We start from the raw sequence: 19,495 nt of genomic DNA on the forward strand, positions 1-19,495 counted from the left end.
TACACTAAAAATTGGGTGGATTTGGGTAAAAGAACAGTATCTTTTATTGTCAGTCTACTCTGATTAGACAAATAGATTCGTACTTACATTAAAATTGAATAAGTAGATGTTCAAAATGAAAAAGACTAACCTTTTCTGGGTGGGTGAAATCACATTGTGGGGTCGTTTTCGGTAGTGCACAGCCATTTGGGATTGAGCGATCTGAGAGTTGATCATATTTTTATTCGAGACATAAACTGAGTTCTCTTGATTGTTGTGATAAACGTCTTCGTAGTCAAATTTTTTCACACCAGAGGGCTTGTGAGCACTTGGCGCAGTTGCATATGAGCGACCGTAAGTATCCGGCGTTCGGCGCTCTGAGTTGTTGAACAGGTGGGCGTTAGGTAACGTATTTGGCCGGTTATAGTTATGCATGCGAGGGTATTCCTGAGGTTGAGCAGCCATCCTCGATATCCGACCATTTTCCTCCGGTGACCTGAAAACAGAACATTCGATTGTGAGACCAAGCGACAGAATAAGTATTTTAACAATCAGGAAGCATAAGAATGAATAATACATGGATGATAGCTGAATTTGGCTTTGAAGTATCATGGAAAGAAATTATTCGGCACAAAACTTGAATGAGATGTACAGATTGGGAAAAACCTTTACCTACTCTTAAAAATAATAAAGAAAAAGACAGCAATTTCTTACGACCACAATGCTGCAAATTGATGGTTTATTTGCATATCATGCCCTGAGGCCTTTGGCTTAATCTGTGCCATCATCAGAGGGTAGGAATCAAATAAAAAATTATAAAAGCTAAACTACGACTACGAGCGATACCATCACATAATGTTTTTAAAAAATAGTCAAATAATTAATGATCAATGACATGAATTAGCAGGTACAAAATTATCTTTACATGGTGTACCTGCTAATTAATGTCATTGTTCGTTAATTATTTTATTAGTTTTTAAAAACATGATATACTGTATTATTTGTAATCATGAAGTTGCTGGTTTGTTTGTTGATATGTCTCATTTTAGTTGGTGGTATCGCTTGTAGTTGTAGTTATGATTAGCTTTTATAATTTTCTATTTGCTTCCTACTCTCATTTGATGGCACAGTGTAAGCCAAATGGTCATGGTATGTAAATAAACTGTCAATTAGCAGCATAGTGGTCTTAAGAAATTGCATTCTTTTTCTTTTTATTATCTTATGATTATGTTTGCTGCTTTTTCAAGCATGTTTAAATGTTTACTCACTCTGTCCAAGAAGGAGAAATTCGAGGACTTGTTATACAGGAGCTATATATATGATCATAATCACAAAAAGATTTTGCAAATTTCACAGCTCTGTTTAGTGTACTTCACACTAATGTTTTCAACACTCTCCTCCCAGCAAAAATATGAGACCAACGATACTTCTTATTAAATACATACATGCAAGTCGCTTTACAGCGCGCCCGGGCACTCTGCGACATCTACTCTTCATCCTTGCCTATCGATCCTACTTCTTATTAAATCTGTGCCAAAAATGCATAGTTCCTCACCTCTCCGGTGAAGCCTCATTGTTCAGCCGCCGCGGCTTGGGTGGTGCGTTGGCATACAGCGGTTGTGGGTTTTCGCAGTGATTATTCTGCCACTTTGGCATTGTCGTTCCGTAGTCGTTCCCAACCTCATTCACCTGTTTCATTGCTACCATTTTCTTGAGTGGGGGGTAGTTGCCATGAAAGCCTGAATCGCTATCGTCGGTGCTGTGGTTATGATGTGAAGAGTTGGAGGAGAGCGCTGTCCTGTTTTCTGCCCAACTGAAAAGACAAATTGAATGAGCAAGAGATTAGTGGAGGTCATCCATGTGGGGCAGTTTCATAAAGTTTAATTTTTACGAAATATAATTTTACTACTTACAGTAAAAGACAAGGAATATATTTTTTAAAGCTTGCAAAATCGAATCATTGAAAATTGATCCTCAGTGTTTTACCTACATGACAGAAAATGATAGAAATTCAAATTTCTCCTAGATTTCTTGCTTCTAAATATATTTTTAGAGCTTGGAAAAATCATAGATGGTAATAAAGATTCTTTCTCTGTATTTTGAAGTCAAAGAATTGTTATTAGCATAACCTTGAGAACGTTGAATTATTAGCGTTTTTAAAATTACTTAGTAGGGGATCTATAAGCATAAAAAATTGGTTTTAATACCAAACGTCATCCCAGGCCCAAGTTACGGGGTTTTGATATGCTGCAGACATAGGAGTTGTCTCATGGTTTTCTCCATATTTCTTGCATAAAAGGAAATATAGTTAGGTACTTGAGGTTCTTTCACCCTTAGTTACATATTTAATGTAAACCCTGTAAATCGAAGGCTCATATAATGGGGAAAAAACTCTTCATGATATTTTTGCAAAAATATGTAAAAAAAATGGTTTATTAATATATATTGACTTTGTGGAAAACTAATGGCGAAGTAAATAAGTATCTTACCTCGGATTGCTTTCTTGAAGAATTGAAGCAAGGCTTAAGGCATTCATCCACTGGATCATAAGTTCTCTAGAATCTGCAGCAAAATAATACGTGCGCATATTAGCATGCTCGGCTTTAAAGCTAAACTTTTTGAACACCCTATCTTCTGCTGAGCACGGCGAAATTTTGTACGATGGTAACAGGATGGAACCCAGGACCTTCTCTTCTTCTTCACCTGAAATCAAAATCATTGCATAATTAAACCTTATTATTTACGACTTAAAAGCTTCATTTCCAAACGCCTACATAAAGAACAGGAAATACTTGATGTGGGTAAAATAAGATTTCCCTGAATACTTAAGAGTCCATTCAGGTTTTGAAGTACCTAAAGCAATCAGAAACTAGTGCAAAATGCGATTAATATTCCAACATTTGAATCGATCCCTGAATACATTTTAAATTTTCGATAAATTAAAACTTCACGAAAGTAGGTAAGTTGGAAAAAAATCTAAATTTTCTCAAAACTTTCGAAAACAGTTCGGAGGATTCTTGTAATTTTTCAACAAAAAAAATAATGGTTTTACTAATTTTCCAGACTTTCCTAGTTTTCCGGAGGGTCCAGATTTCGTAATACCGCATTTTTTGAACCTCCCTGATTATTACCTATCTAAGGTCCAGAGCATGTTGTCTAAAATTCTTGGCCAAGCTCCTTCCCTGATTTTTTCCTGATTTTTAGGAGTTCATTCCCTGAAGAAAAACCGAAGTTTTTTCCCACTTCCCTAGGATTTTCTTGACAACACTATCAACTTTGCATCACCTTTTGGCACAGATTCAAATTGTTCATTAAAAAAGTGTTCCTGATGTTTGTATAATTATCTGATCAATAAAAGCATCTCCATCATTATGATGATTTGAAGATTCAAATTTCGATGGTGAAACTGCAGAAATGCGTATCTCGGTTTGCGGCGTTGCAGACTTCCTGTCATACTGAATTTTCTACCTATGCAACTCATAAAGGTCGTCCTTTTTAAAATTTCAGTGAATTTTATTCTTTTTATAAAGAATATACTATGAAAACTTCATGCTATCTTGTTGGTTCAGTGTCCTTTAAAAGATGAAAGAGGAGCGGATATTTCGAAACGCAGCAACCGAGATACTCATCTTGGCAGTTTTACCGCTGCAGGGTGTCTACCAGTAATAAAAAAGCAAGATTGGGGACTTTCAGGGACTTTTAGGGGTATTTTTTCATGAAAATCGGGGACTTCTTTTCCCGAAATAGTACGAGAAAGGGACCTAGTTAGAGCGTTAAAAGGCGTATTTTATACGACTAATTTTACAAGTTGTGTTGGACCGATGATAACGTACGAGGAACCAAGCAACACTTCAGTTTTTTCATCCCTGGTTATACCGCGCCGCGCGAAAATTTGAAAATGTCAGTGTTTAGGACGATCTTTGTCATTTTTTGGGGATCTGAACAAGAAAATTGGGGACTTTCGGGGATATCAGGAACACCCTTCCAAAATCGGGGAAAATCGGGGGCAGTGGGGACTTTGTGGGACCGGTAGACACCCTCCGTTGGTATGTAATTCAAGAGGCTCAGGAACAATACCACAAACTTAAAAATTAACAGCAGGCAGCCTGCAGCATCATACTTGAAATTTTCTGTTCGTCGACCGGAGAAGGCGAGATTAAAAAGAATTGGATTATGTGATTGGTCAGCCTCATTTTTGGTTCTCTTTGGCGTGCGACAATGGACGTACTTAACCATAGGATTTGGCGACGCGGTATCGGCAACTCAAGAAATGTTTTTAGCATCTCGATGAATACGGCCAAAACGGGCCCGACAATGAGGACTTGGGATAAAGCTGATCAACCGCACACCTCCATTGTCCTTAATCCGATCGACTAACACAAAATTTCAACAATTAAGCTGCTTGCGCTTAATATTTCCGAGCACTTTGAAAACGAAATGAATCCCAGTTTTTTCTCATCCTGGACACCATGTGCCGAAGAAACTAGTACCGGGACTTGTACTCACCCTTGTAGTAGAAGAGGCAGTACTCGGAGAGGACGAACCATCGCTTCTTCCAGAGCATGAGCCCTTCGCTGCCCTGCTTATGGAGCCAGCCCTGGATCGTGACGGGGGCCGAGAGGGGGCGCTTGATGGTCGGGGCCCGCAGGTCCGTCTTCACCAGACTCCGCAGCCCCCCGCCCTTCGTCCCCCCTCCGCCGCCCCCGCCACCGCCGCCGCCTCCCCCGCCCCCGGACGTCACCCCGTGGTTGTGGTTGTTGTGGTTGTGGTGCGTCAGCTGAGTCGTCGTCGTTACCATCGTTCCGCCCTGCGCCTGAAACAAAAAAAAGTTCCCGATTATTACCCCACGGTTATGAAGAGTGACTACAAAGCACAGAATTGTCATGAAAAAATTAAAATAACACCAGAAAAGTTTTGCAGAAAAAAGTTGAATGGTTTTATTTATGACGAATGGAAAAAACTGCGTTCGACAGTGATTGTTGAGGAAATAGAAAAACAAATTTGACAGAGGAATTAATTTGACGAGTAGATATTGTATTCTCTGCATTTTATCGCTGCAAGCCTGAAACTTGAAACTTTCAAACTCAATGGAGCAGAATCATCCGGGCTATGTTTCAGGTTGCCTGATTTTGTCTCGCCCTTTTTTTCGTCGTTTTTTTAAGACTGAAAATGGAGCGAAAAGGACCAGGGCCCGATTAAGGGGGTGGCTACATGGGCCGCGGCCCATGGCGGCAAATTTTGCAATTTTTTTAAAAGTAGGTATTAAAAAAGTCGGATTCAGAGAAAAACAAGCAGGAAGCTCCAACGCATTCGCGTCGGAAAGCGGCTCTGGCGACGGTAGTTGTTACTAGAGTCCCTTTATACCCAGAGTTACGACAACTCACTTTTGGTTGGGCCAGGATTGGGCTGAAAGTGGCCTAAAAAAAAATCCAATTCTGATTGGTTCTCGCTCATGGAGGCCGAAACGAGTGCACCAAGATGGCGGTACCTCGAATGTGAACAAGAATAATGAAAATATTACCTAATTGTGGTTTATCAAGAGTAAATTGTTATTTCCATAGGTCCAAAATGAAAATAGATTAAGAAATTATTCACAAACCAATCTCATTTTCTTTTTAATTGATCACTTTGTTGATGTTGTTGTTTTTGTGTGACAGACATCGCAGGATTCCTGATCCTTATCCCTCAATATCGTTCGTTTGGGTGCACTCGTTTCGGCTTCCATAGCCAGCCAAGGACGGCTGCCAGTCAGCTGATAATCGAGTTGTCGTAACTCTGGGTATAAAGGGACTCTAGTTGTTACGCGTTTACGGTTTCCTTGGTAACCTTTGTTTGCTATCAGCTGATGTCGAGTAGTATGACTAGGAAGCTCCAACCACGGCATTCTTCGAAAAAAGCGCGAAAACTTATAGATTTGAATTTTCAAATTTTAAACGTAAAGTACATTTTTTCCAGTGCGAGATTAAAGCACAGACCCGTTTTGAATTATTGACAGTATCACAATGATTCCAAAAATACACTACACAACATAGCATTCGCTCACAGGAAAAAGATATCAATTAAAATAAAATCAGTCCCCCCTAAACAGCAGAAAATGGCGCCGATTCCCATCAACCAACGCGCGGTCTCTCCAATGTAACATGGTCCAATGATACTCCCCAGCTGGGACCGTCCGGAATAGCAGCTCTAGTGCAAGCACCAGAGCCGCTAAAATTATCATTGAGAAAAGGGGACAAAATCTCTCTTTCCTGAGAGTATAGTAATTTCTAATTATGTCGTTTCTCGGTGATACAAGAGACAGCATCTTCAATTAGTCGAGGTAAGAGAGAAACTAAACACGAAATTTGGCCTGGAGCTCAGCGCAGAGAGGAATGGTGACGAGAACTTGAGATGAAAGGGAAAAGCCCTCGGCACGGCGGTCGGCATGTAACACATATTAGCGCCTACAAGAGTGCATGAACACTTCACGCATTGCGTGAGACACAGTGCGGTCAGCAGCGGTCGGCGTGAAACGCATAGCGCCTACAAGACTGAAGGGATATTTCACGCATTGCGCCCGCGCAGCTGAGGCGGACCCGAAAACGGGTCTTGTCAATACTCGTCCTTTGCCGAGCAAAAGTTATTTTTGACATACAGATTGATCCAAACGTCCCAGCAGCAAGCATCGCCTTCGTAACCTTTGAATAAATTGAGATAGAGACTAGAAATTGTGTGGGTACATGCTCCTAGGTCAAAGAAAAGGACTTTTGGGACCCCTCAAAATTTAGAGGGAATCACCCTGAAAAAGGGCAAGATTCCTAGGGGTTACAGCGGAGGTGCAGAACACCCTGATTATCTCTGTATGGCAAGGTCAGCGACCACCACCCCCCCCCTCCCGCCATCCAGAGTCACCGGCATTTTCTTGGATCGGAACTGCGGGGTATCTGTGAGGGTGAGGCGAGGCCCCGCAGTACTCTCCATTCTCTCCTGACAGTACCATCTCTACGTCATCTCTGTAATTGGGCACGACGCTAGCCGCTACTATACTTTCCCAGCCTTAAAGTTACCACATTACCTATGAGCAACCTATCTTGAGAAACTTTCAGACTTTCGAATCCATCCCGAAGGTGCTCGCGACCTGGAGCTGGCAAATTGTTACCAGTGTCATCGCGTCATTTCTGTCGTGAGATTATTTATTGTCCGTGTTTAAGACGGTTTGATGGTTTACGACCTGTGCGAATGGCTTGTGCAGTCGAAGATTTATGACGCTTTAACGCGTTGGCGCGCTGAGTAGTTGCTTCCGACATAACTTTCTTCTGTCAAATTATTCTTCAAATCGCTCTCCTCCAATTTGGAGAAAGGTTAAGTATTTCCTCTCTTTGAAACAAACTACTAATTTCAATTTCCTGACGAGACACGCCTTCCTGACCGACAGTTCCTAACCAATACACTAACTTATTATCCTTTCACAAAATTAACAAGGTTTTCAGAAATAGATTCTTTGCTTTCACTGAAAAAAAAGAATTTAAAAAATAGGGGAAAGGGGAGAAGTGTTTAAAAAATTAGCTCTAACCCATGGTATAAACGTTCTCAATTAATTACAGTACCTATCACAGACAAAAAAGTCGAATGACATTTCTGTAATTTCATGAAAAACGCGTTATATACTTAATTGAAAAATGGAGAGAAGACTTAGGACAGAAATATATTGAATTAAACAGAAAAGAACTAAGTCACATTTTGAAGAAAAATGACTTAGGGGTAATGAACTTACGGAGCTGTAAGTTTTTTCCGTCCAAAAATTCGATCTTAGGAACGAATATTTTAAGTGTGGAAATGGGCATTAATGGAACATCATCTACAACACTCAGTCTTATGGAGGAATAGAACTTCAACCTCTTGGTCCGTGTTCGATGTTGTTGATAAGACTTCATTCCTTTCTAATACACTCGGTCCACATGATCTTCAAACGCAATTAAAATGAGGTAGAAAATAGAGGGGGAGGGTCCATGTTTAAGAAAAATTAGTCCGGGAAGTCTGGACTCCTAGACCGCTCTAGCTACGCTTCTGATATCCATTGCATTTGCATTACCCATTATAGCCAGCAGCCCTGAGCTGTATCGGGTTGTTACTCGAAACACCCTTCATCCATGCATAGAGAAACTTAGAGCCCTGGTTCGGGCTCAGCATCAGGAAATTGGAGTCATCCTATCTAACGACATCCGTGCTATGATGCTGAGGCAAAACAGCGTATGGATGTTTAGACGATGCCAAATCTCTGCCGATAATTCTAATTTTCGTGAGAATCAAATACATACTTTTCTATGATATTTTCACAATATTTTACGAGTGCATGTTTTGATCAAGAGTCTTTACAAACATGGGAAAATATTCATGTATCTGATGCCAAAATGCGAAACAACGTACCTCCGTTTGCGACGGCGCAAACTTCCTGTCATACTTGGTTTTTCTTTGGAAAACCAGACAACTTAATTTCTTGAAAACTTCCTTGATTTTCCTTCTAGCAGAATATTCCACAGGAATTTCAAGCTAAAAATTGACTTGTTTCTCCTCCAAAAAAAAAAATAGAAGCGGAGATTTCGAAGCACCGCAATTTAGCAGTGCTCCCATTTTTCGGAACAAGTTCGAATTTCGGAGCTTTTGATATTTTCCTTGATTTTCCCCGGAACTTATGAAATTTTCCTTGATTTTTCCCCGGAACTTTAATGATACCCGGAATATCCAGCTATTTCCGGAATTTTTCCGGAATTTCGAGATTTTCCGTCAGTTTGACTGTAGAATTTTTTCCCGAAACCTTTGGAAATCCGAATTAACTCCGAGAACCGCGAAATCTTTGGTGAAATGAAATGGGTGCACTGCAATTTAGATACGTGGTTTCGTACTACTTTCATTACAGACACTGGAAAAAAAACACATTGGATCTAGAGTCCAGACTCTTGAAAAAATTGACAGGAAATATGACTCTTGATTCAATCAGATTTAAGCTTAAATCAAAAGGAAATCCGCTCAAATTAAGAGGTTTGGTTCTTGATTTAAGCTTAAATCTGATTGAATCAAGAGTATTTTTTCTTGTCGATGTTTTTAAGAGTCTGGACTCTAGATCCATTGTGTTTTTTTCCAGTGGATATTGCCTGCAAGAGAAACATTTTCTTGAGGAAATTTGGCAACGTCGGAATGCTCGTACGCCGTTTTTCCTTAGCGCGGAAGCGTAGTACTCGTAAGACTGGCCGCGAGCGTAAGGACTAGGAGACCGGTTCCGTGAACCCATTCATGGTTGACGTCCACGTTTGCCTAACCGTGGCCCGTCCCCCGGTCGACGTATGTAAACATCCCGGGGCGGGCGCGAGAGTCGGCAACGGGAGTCCCTCGAAAATCCAGCGGAAACGGCCGTCTCAGGGTTGCTTAATGAGCGGGCAACGCCGTCTGACAAAGGCGATCCCCAATTCATTCGCCGCACAGTTAGTACGGTGGGTACGATCAGGCCCTTTTAGCTCTCACTTAAAAAAAAGAAAATCAAAATCGGACAATTAGCAACAGAGGTATAGCACTTCAAAAAAGCGCTTGGCCGCCATCTTGGATCCTGCAAGGATTTGATAGTGGTTCTACGGACAAAAACTTTTATTTTTTTACCTAGTATGACCTCCCGAAGTGGCAATTTCCAATCAAAAAATCGTCGATTTTGATCGTACTCACCGTACTAAGTGGTTCGAGTCAATTAGAGAGGCCGGACATTAAATTTTTTACTAAGACTGCAAATTCTGATGTTTAATTCGTCAAAATTTAAAGTTTGGAGGGTGCCTATGAAGGAAAATTTCACAAGGAAACCATTGAAACCACTTTTAAGAACTCAAAATTGTGTATAAACGGAATTAAAAGCTTTTGAAGTTTCCGAATTTTGTGTGACCCCTCTCATCAATTCGATCCACTGTGCGGCAGGGCGAGGGCGAAGGCGCGGGCCATGTCGGGGGAATTAATTTCTTCTCTCATAGGCGGTGTCTAGATGGGGTTTTTCTTGACCCCTCCAAGCGTATCCCCTGTTGCGGCCGTGGCGGGCCCGTGCTGCCGGGATAGAGAGAAACGTCGTATCGATATTAGGAGGTTGTCAAATTCCCGCTAAAATACGAATTTTCTGGAGGATTTAAGGGTGTTCAAAGGTGTTCTTCAGGGTGTTTAAAAAGTCCTGCATCGCTAGGACCAGGCACCATTCCTGTGCCTTTTGAACGAACGGATTGTGAGATAGAGACGTGAAATTTTGTGCGTGCTCCTAGGGCAAAGGAAACCACTTTTGGGATCCTCCAAAATTCAGTTGGACATCTCTGAGAAATGACAAGGTCCCTGAGGTTTATAAGGGTGGTGCGAGACTTATGGATCACCCTGTAATTGAACCGACCTTTTCCTAGATCACGTAAGCGCCATTCTCTATTTTGGTGGTAGAGGGGTTCTTTTTTCTTTGTTTTCTCTGGTATAATCAATCATGTCTGACTTCAAAATAGCCTTCCAAAAGAACATAAATTTTTTGGAATTCGAAGATCGTCGCCGAAGCGAATAAAACGGGTTCTCTTTTTTTCTCGCATTCGCAATTTTGGCGCTTACGCGATTTGGAAAATAATCGGTTCAATTGCGACTAGAGTCCCTTTATACTGAGAGTCAAGACAACATCCCCTCATGGAGTCACAAACGGGAATAAAGATTACACAAATTGAACGTTTTTCGTAATCTTTGTCGGCCCATTCTCGAATTCCTTTCTCCGTTCCTTCCCTCATTCCGTTTGTTCCTTGTCGAACCCGTAATTCCTCGGTCCATTCCAGATTATAATCTTTGCAATTGGGGAAAATGTAATCTTTATTCCCGTTTGTGACACTGTGGAGGCCTAAAATATGGCAACCAATCAGAAATGGATTCACATTGTCTTGACTCTCAGTATAAAGGGACTCTAATTGCGACTTTCCTCAAGGATAAATAATTTCTTGGAGGAAATTTGGCAACGTTTGGACGCTCATGAGGCGTTCTTCCTTAGACGGGTGGGATGGGCGTCGACCCCCGAAGACTCCGGAGCGAGCCCCAATGTCAGCCGGCCGGTTGTGGCCCGCCTCCATTCAGATCCGACGAAAAACAAATACGAGCCCAGACAATTATAATTACGTACCTACGTCGAAAATTCGAACCCATAATCTTTCGGAGGAAACACGCTTAGTACTTCCGGGTGAGCCCCGAATCGCGAGCGTCCTTACGTATTTTCAGGCTCATTTGAAAATAGACACAGTCCTGAAGAATACGGTTCATGTGAGAGGCCTCTCGAACAAAACTTACGACTCAAGTCCACACCCTTCCCTATGATTCTCCCTAATTTTTGAGTTACGGTTATCGCCTTGATATCGACAAGCATCTTAAATATTTTGGAATAGCTTGAAAAGCCAGAATATTTTGCCAATGTACACGGACAATCATGGGAGTTCTCAAAAAATTTGCGATGTTGCGGGTTTTCCATCACATTTTAGTTTCCTCCGGAAAACTGGTGAGCGTAATTTCTTGAAAACCACCATCATTTTTCTTCTCTGTTGGTAGGAGATCCTGTATAAATTTCAAGCTATGAAGTTGGCTTGTTCCTCTTTTGAAAAAAAAATAAATAAAAAAAATATTACCTAGCGGACATTTTGAAACACTGCAATGGCTACGTGGTTTCACACTTTGACGAGCGATATTAATTTTACTTTACCCATAGTGTTCCTGGTGTGGCTCAGCGTCTTCACGAAACGGCAAAACTATCTTATTGTCGGTCATTTAGAATATTAGACACAGAGAAGGATTAGGAAACCATCCGAACTGTGCTGAATTATGTCGGTGGTTTACTTCTACAAGACCCAGCGCGGAGCTTTGGACGCGCGGCAGAGGATGAATAGGAACAAACCTGGAGGCTTCGGGAGAAACAGGAGAGATCTATCTGAAAAATCCGACAACTGTCAATACTTTCACGGCGCTCAAATTTACAGCGCGCGCCGTTCATCAATCATGCGTGGGTTCTGATACGCCTAATTTATCTTCCCGCCGAACTTCATCGCTGTCGAATGAAACCGAAAATACCACATCATTTTCACCGAGTTACGACGAGTGAAAAATTCGGTTCCTGGGTCGTTTTGTGGTGTCGAGTAAGTTCTCTACCTCGTGTTTGCTTCTTCGCGTTCCTTAAATTGAGAATCGCTCGACTTGCGGTTCAGTGAATGCAAACGCAGTTATGCTCGCCCTTCTGTAAACGATATCATTATTGGAGTCAGCGAGCATACGTCGCAGGCGGTTAGCAATCGTCGGAGATTTGCACGCAGCATGCGTGTTAACTCGTCAAACTGCAATAATTCACATCGACATAAAGGGTTTCATTGGAAAAGCAGCCTCAGCTTGGAGCGCCTTCAACTCCCGAGGATACTCTCCGCTTTGCCGGGGAGTTAGTTTAGTTGCTTGCCTGGATCGAACCCAACTTAGGTCACTGAAATCACCACAAGCCTCGCGAGGATGCGACTTGGAGCTCCTTCAAATCCTATGGATACTCTCCGCTTTGCCGGGGAGTTAGTTTAATTGCTTCTCCGAATCGAATCCACCTTGGGTCACCGAAATCACCACAAGCCTCGCGAGAATGCTAGCTTGCTCCGTGTATGTAATATGAAAATGAAATTCCCCTGAATTATCTCTCATATTTTGGTAAAATTTCCGAACAATTGAGGATATGCCAGATGATTAAAAAGATAAGATTTTAAATAGTTTCCGGGCAAAATTTGTTGTTCAAAATGCCAGACCCACTCTTGAAAAAAATGAAGGTGGCTTGAATATTATTCCCTGACTTTTAAATCATATTCCCAGACATTCTTGTCATAATCCCTGACATTTTCGTCATATTCCCGGACATTTCCCGGTATTCCCTGACTGTGGCAACCCTGCATACGGTATGAGTCATAGTCTCACTATATGCTGCAGGATGAGCGATTAGGGTTCGGAAAGGTGACAAAATAACCGGGATCCCTTCACATGATACACTTACGGCATTTACGGACGAAGCGGAGCGCGGCGCGCCGGAGATAAGACGGAGCCAAGGGACCGATTGGTTGAAGGGTGGAGATTAGCTCGGGTAGAAAATCCCTCCACCCTCCCTCGTAATGACCACCCGACGGAAAGTTTCTGCTCCGCTTCAATCTGTCCCTTAACTCCGATGTCGAATCGATGGGGAAAAGTTAAGATAGACTTGACCGTCCACAACTCGTCGTTCCTTTGCGTACCTCAATTTCTACGTGAGTCCTGCTGTCCTTTATAACGGCACGTTTTCCGGGGCGCATATGGAAAAAGAGATATGCCCTTGCGTCAGAAGAGCGACGAACTCACGGTTCAACACCTAAAACTTAATTCTGAGGCACGGCGACAAGCATTCTTGATTTCTTTCTTTTTTCATCTCCTGCGGGCTGATTATTGAAATTGATATAAAAGCTATACACAAAGAAGACATAGGAAGTATGGAGCTATCTAATTGGTTACAATGCGTGGTTGCGATAAACTGAGGGAGAAAATGATGAACTTACTATTGGACCTCTCCCGGATTGCTGTTAGTAAGTCTATTGCCTAATTACCTACCTCCGTTGTCCATTGCAACCATCCGCTTCCACCAATGTGATCCCTCCATATCCCTTTTGTCCTATTTATCTATAGCTTTGTCTATCAATTTAAGAAATCGGCCCGCTGGGATGTTCTGATATCCGGGGGAAAATTCCTTGATATATCTCTGATTTCCCCTAATCCTAATTTCCAGGAGGTATCCCCTGATTGAAACAGCAGGTAGTACCCCTTTATGAAAAACTAGATTTTACCCCGACATTCGGGGGGAAATGTATATATTATGTATAATTTTAAAGTCGATTCGATTAGGAAATTGAAAGCAAACTATGATCTCAGAGCGGAAAGTGAAGAAAATACCGATTTTAATACACAGCTAGGATTTTGTCGAATATTTTACGTTCCCTGCTAAGTTCCGGTAGGATTTTTCCGGTGTCCGAATGCCTGACACCGCATGTTTTTGAGTTCGGTAAAAATTATATCCACATGTTTTTCCGAAAAAAAAAACCTTGGCCATTAAATACGCTTTCGGTTAGACTCAAGGATTTTACTAATTACTGCACGTTACGATTGATTAGGGTTAAGCGCTCGGTTTCCCTTTTCGTAATCTTCGGAACATGCAAACTTTGGTTAAAATACAGGTTGTCTCGCGCCCACTTAAACTTCGGCGCCCTATTTCGTCTTGACACGCGATGACCTTGTGAGGATCAAGAGCGAATCTAAATGCCCCACTTTCAAAGTCCTTATAGTATATCTATATTTGTATGACAGAAAAATAATGTATGAGCAAAGCTGAAAAAAGTTCGGATTGGACCTAACGGTCAATAATAACATCGAGAAACCTCAGAAAAACTTCGGTTGCCCCACAGAGAATGCGAGGCAATTAGTATTCAAATTTAGACATTTATAATAACTAACGTCAGAGGCCATATTGTTCATGATTTATAATTGATCGATCAACTATGACGTCTATAAGTACACACACACGCAAGCAGGACCTCGGGATTGTAGATTTGAATCGATTCCAAACTTTTGAATTGAACCGGATTCTTCGACTTCATGCGTTGGTATCCCTATACAGAATGTGATCTGCGCAAATTTCACTGTAATATCAAGCCCAGGATGATGCAGGAAATGCCCACGGTGGTAATTAATCTAAAGACTGTCACCAACTTGAGGCAACAATGATGTTACGGTTTCTCACACGTTGTACATAGAAGCCATTAAAGATCAACTTAGCCCTCAGGAATGATGTTAATTCTTCCAAAAGCAGCACAACTTTCAGCACAGAGGCGGATCCAGAAATTTGGCGACACCGGATTACCTCCATTTAAATCTATGCTATGTAATCGATTATTGTCGGAGCACCTGACCCCTCCAATAATCGATACATTTCCGTGGATTTAAATGGAGAAAAGCCAATGTTAATAGCATGCGACGCTGAATGTCTTTAAATATAATAAATAACTAACTAACAATGTTACCGATTTGTTGGATCCACCAATGTTTCAGCATCGTCAATAAAGTCGAGGCTCATCATTGCGTCTCTCATCAACCATCGAGAACGACAGGATACGACAGTCTCTGATGAATCCAGAAAATTTCAAGAAATAAAGGAACAAAATACAAAATTTTTCGAAAAGTAAAAGCTGGCAGAGTTTGACAGGAAATTTAGACGAAATCTCGGAGAAAAGTTGGAGTAAATTGGCTCGAGAGAGACGAAACGCTTTAGAGCTTCAGATAACGAAAAAATTTTCTGCAGAAATGATCAATGTTTACATGCTTTGATAGAGATTTGATGAGACTTGGAGAAAATTTGCGTGAAAGAAAACTGACGCGTTAGATACTTCAGGAAACAAACGAAAAAACGACACAATTTAGACAAATTTGATCAAAATGAACGAAATTTGATAGAAACTTGATAAAGACCTAAAGAGAATTTGCGTGAGAGAGGACCAATAGGTAATAAATTTGAGGAGACGAACGACAAAATTTCCAAAATTCGGCGAGGTTTCATAGGGACATGCTGACAGTTTAGAGGAACGAGGTCTCAGGGGCTTTATTAGCGGAAATTCGAATAGATTCAGGACCGAAATTCGCTCTAAAGCATCGCGTGCGGCATTCACCTTGATCGCTTCCGATTGTTTTGGCCCAGACGGCCGCCACGCCGCGCGCCGTCTCAAATGGAGTGGTAAATTCGTAGCGCGGGCGGGCGGGCGCAGAGCGTGACATCGTCTATTTACCTAACGAGTCTTGTCGGTGTGCAGTTGTCTGCCGGTCGGTGGATGGTGGGATAGCAATCGGCGCCTTCCCTAATTGACTAATTACCCACTCACATTCACCTGGACGGGGCCGATGAGCAAAGGCGGGGGAAAAGGGGGGGGGCGTACAACATGGACCATATAAATCAACGGAACCGATCCAACGATCTGGAACGGTGCGATACCCATCGCCGTATCCGAATTCGGCCGAGCGCATCCTCTAAATTTCTCGCTTGGACGATAGTAACGCCGATGATAGTGTACATGGTGATCATGTGAACCAAGAAATCTTATCATTACTATACAAAAAATAACAACACGAAGAGAGAAAGAAAAAATCGTTTTGGGAACAAAACAGTTGCAGGGATCAGACTCCATTACTCCAACTCATATTGAGCACCAGCACTGTAAAAAATCGAAGAGTGAAATTTTGTCTATACAGAGCCCAAAACCCCAAATGATATGGATGCGAAGTGAAATAAGCACCATAAAAGCGTTTAACACTCCGCAACAAGAGTAGATTTCGCTCCGTAATAGTGGAAGTCTTCCCGCAAGGTGAATATATTTCGCTCTGCATTCATATCACCCCTCGGGGTTTTTGGACGCAATATGGACTGCGGCATTAAAATTCATTTCAAAAGATTTAACGGTGAACAATTCCCTTAAATTATATTTTCAATCATAGGAGCCGAATTTCGGTTTACATAACCAACTCTTCGGTAAAGAATAAGAGTTTTAATATGGCTGGCAAAAATGTGTATACCTCGACTGAATGTTGGTTTCTATGGCTTGTCCGCTAGTTAACAAAAACTAATAGTGCGCGAAAGCCCATCGAAGCCAAGTAAAAGATTGAGATTCATACTTGTGGTTCTGCTCATTGAGATGAATTTCGAAATTTTTCATATTAAAGACTTTATTACTCTGCTCTAATCAATAGGTTCAGGAATTCGATCATGAAGGGTGCAGTGAAGCGGCTTGAAATCGCGCAAGCAGCTTAAAAGGAAATCAAGACGACGATACAACTATTCGAACTCTGCCGTGCGGCTAATTGCCTACCCGATTATTTGAAGGCTTTTAATTTCTCCTTTTCTAAGGCAATAATGATGAAGTCACTTACTGTTTGTTAATGGAGAAACAGAGGGGAGAAATAAGAAAAACAAGACGAAAAACACGAACAATCGAGAAAATATACAGGTTAAAAGAGGAAAAAAACTTTCCCTACCTCTTTCCGGATAAATCCAGCACTCTCTTTGATTACATAGACCAAAAAGCAGGATATGATTTTGAAAAAACGATTTCTCCGTAAAAATTATGCAATGTTTTTCGGATCCGTAAGTAACACTGCATTTCGGTCTAGTACCCATCCTAACATAACATACCATAGATTCAACCCTATCTTTCTAATTATTCTCCTCTCCTTAAAAGGTTTAATTATGATCGTTGGAGTTTCACAGAGATCGAAAATTCTCTAACACTGAGCTTTCAAGCTCTCTCCAAAAACTTTTCAGGTTATTCCAAAATTCTGAGACATACCCTCATTTCGCGGTTTGACAGGTGACTGTAGAAGCCTCGTTTTCTTATCTCCATGCACTATCTCCCAACAACCCCCCCCCCCCTTTCTTTACACCGTTTGGCAAATCGTTCTGCACTGCCGCATGCCGCTTCTAAAGTTACCCAACTCGGTCACTGTCAGTATAACTTAATCGGTCGATGATAAAACCGACATGTCCATTATCTGATGAGTCCTAGAATACAGGCGTTCTTAAAGATCTCAAGGCTCACCAGAAGTTCAACATAGACCGATTGAACTATGCAGCCCTCAAGAAGTTGGAGTTCCGGACCAATCGAACAGAACCAACTATTCCGCAGCTCGTCTTCTGATTCGGATCGCTCGAACTTCCGGTAAACTTGGCCGAGATTCTTTTTCCGCTGCGGCGCGGGGCGGGGCCGGGGGGGGGGGGGGGGGGGCTTCGTCTTGAACGGGTGGCGAGTGGCACGCTAGCCAATTATTAAGCAGGGAGCAGGGCCGACGCTAGGGATTAGAATAATGAGCCAGTTAATGACGCCAGCTTCCAATCGTCGTCGTCGGCGCTTTGGCCGTCTTTCCCTTGGCTCGCTCCGCGCTGGGGGGTTAGAAAGGAGACGGCGAAAAGAGTTAGTTCTGACGCGCTGAGGAAAAACGCCGTAGGAACCCGCGGGTGTTGTCAAATTCCGATTGATAAAACACGGATTTCCGGGTAAACTTGTGAATATTTTTCGTCCAATTTTTCAGATAATGTTGTTCGCAATTTCACCTAAAGTTCCTGATCAAGGAAAACTATTCATGTCTTTCCTCAAAAATAAACATTTTATTGAAGGAAATTTGGCAACGCTCGAATGTTTATACGGCGTTCTTTCTTAGGACGGCAGTTCAGTTCTGCCGTGCTAAGGAAAAACGTAGTGTGAACATTTGAATGCTGTCCAACTTCTTTCAATAAAATATTTATTTCCCAGGTAAGTTATAAATATTGTCTCCTGCAATGTTTAGAATTGAGGGAAAAGGTATCTGCAAAATCGGAAGAAAAGTATTCGTGACTTTCCCAGAAAATTCATGTTTTATCGAGAACCTGTGTCGTGCGCTTTTCTGGCAATGTCCGAAAGTTCATACTTCGTTTTCCCTTAGAGCAGCATTGCATTATAAATCGCGTTGCTGTTCATATTGCTCGTAACTTGAGCACCTTCACAGTTACCTATCATGGAAAAATATCTTGAAGATCAGTGTTTCGGGCGGTAAATAATCAAATTGCAGTATTAAGTCCAGGGCCGGATTTACCTACTTGCCGCTCACGGACCGCCTGTATTTTGCCGCCCCCTTCTCATTCGTTATGAAACATCGATAAAAACCATCGAGTGAACGTACCGGAGGGGGAGGGGTGCACAAGACGCGTTTACTATCGTGTTGGACACATTTTTGCGAAAGCCCTGTCAGCACCACTAGCTAAATTTCACAGAACATTGCGCGAAAGTTAAGTGCCGTAAACCTATCTCTGTGTAGACAAGGTCTTCAATTTTTAAGAAATGCACGAATAAATTATGAAAGAACAAACAAAAATTTGGTTTAATACTATTAACTTTCGCCATCGCGCCGCGCTGACCACACTGTTTTTGGTGCAATGCTTGAAGTATTCATGCAGTCTTGCAGGCGCCATGCGTTTCGCGCTGACTGCACTGTATTTGACGCAATGCGTGAAGTATTCATACAGTCTTGTAGGCGCTATGCGTTTCACGTCGACCGCTGGTGACCGTAGTATGTTTGACGCAATGCGTGAGGTATTCAAGCACTCTTGAAGGCGCTAATATGTTTTACATGAGGGCTTCTCTTATTCATCTCAAGTCCTCGTCATCATTGTTCTCTGCGCCGCGCCGCTCCAGGCTAAATTGCATGTTAACTCTGCACGTTAACTGCTCTCTTAACTCAACTTATTGACGGTGCTGTCTCTTGTATCACCGAATGACGACAAAATTAAACAATACTATACTCTCAGGAAATGAGAGATTTTGTCGCCTTCTCTCGTCTGTAATTTTCTTTTCTGAATCCGATTTTTTATACCTTAATTTAAAGAAATGACAAAATTTGCCGCCCCCTAAATTTGCCACCATGGGCCGCGGCCCATGTGGCCACC

At 41.9% G+C, this 19,495-nt stretch overlaps 1 protein-coding gene across 1 annotated transcript in view; it reads right to left on the reverse strand.

The window, feature by feature from the left end:
- The window catches only part of LOC109030629 (pleckstrin homology domain-containing family A member kramer), a 173,770-nt gene that overhangs the window by 52,196 nt on the left and 102,079 nt on the right, over positions 1–19,495 (reverse strand). The window contains 4 exon segments of the mRNA XM_072298468.1: positions 131–475; positions 1,535–1,792; positions 2,469–2,682; positions 4,486–4,792. Of these exon segments, the coding sequence (XP_072154569.1) occupies positions 131–475; positions 1,535–1,792; positions 2,469–2,682; positions 4,486–4,792 (1,124 nt within the window).

The sequence above is a fragment of the Bemisia tabaci genome, chromosome 3 (assembly GCF_918797505.1).
Source record: "Bemisia tabaci chromosome 3, PGI_BMITA_v3".
Classification (NCBI taxonomy): Eukaryota; Metazoa; Arthropoda; class Insecta; order Hemiptera; family Aleyrodidae; genus Bemisia; species Bemisia tabaci.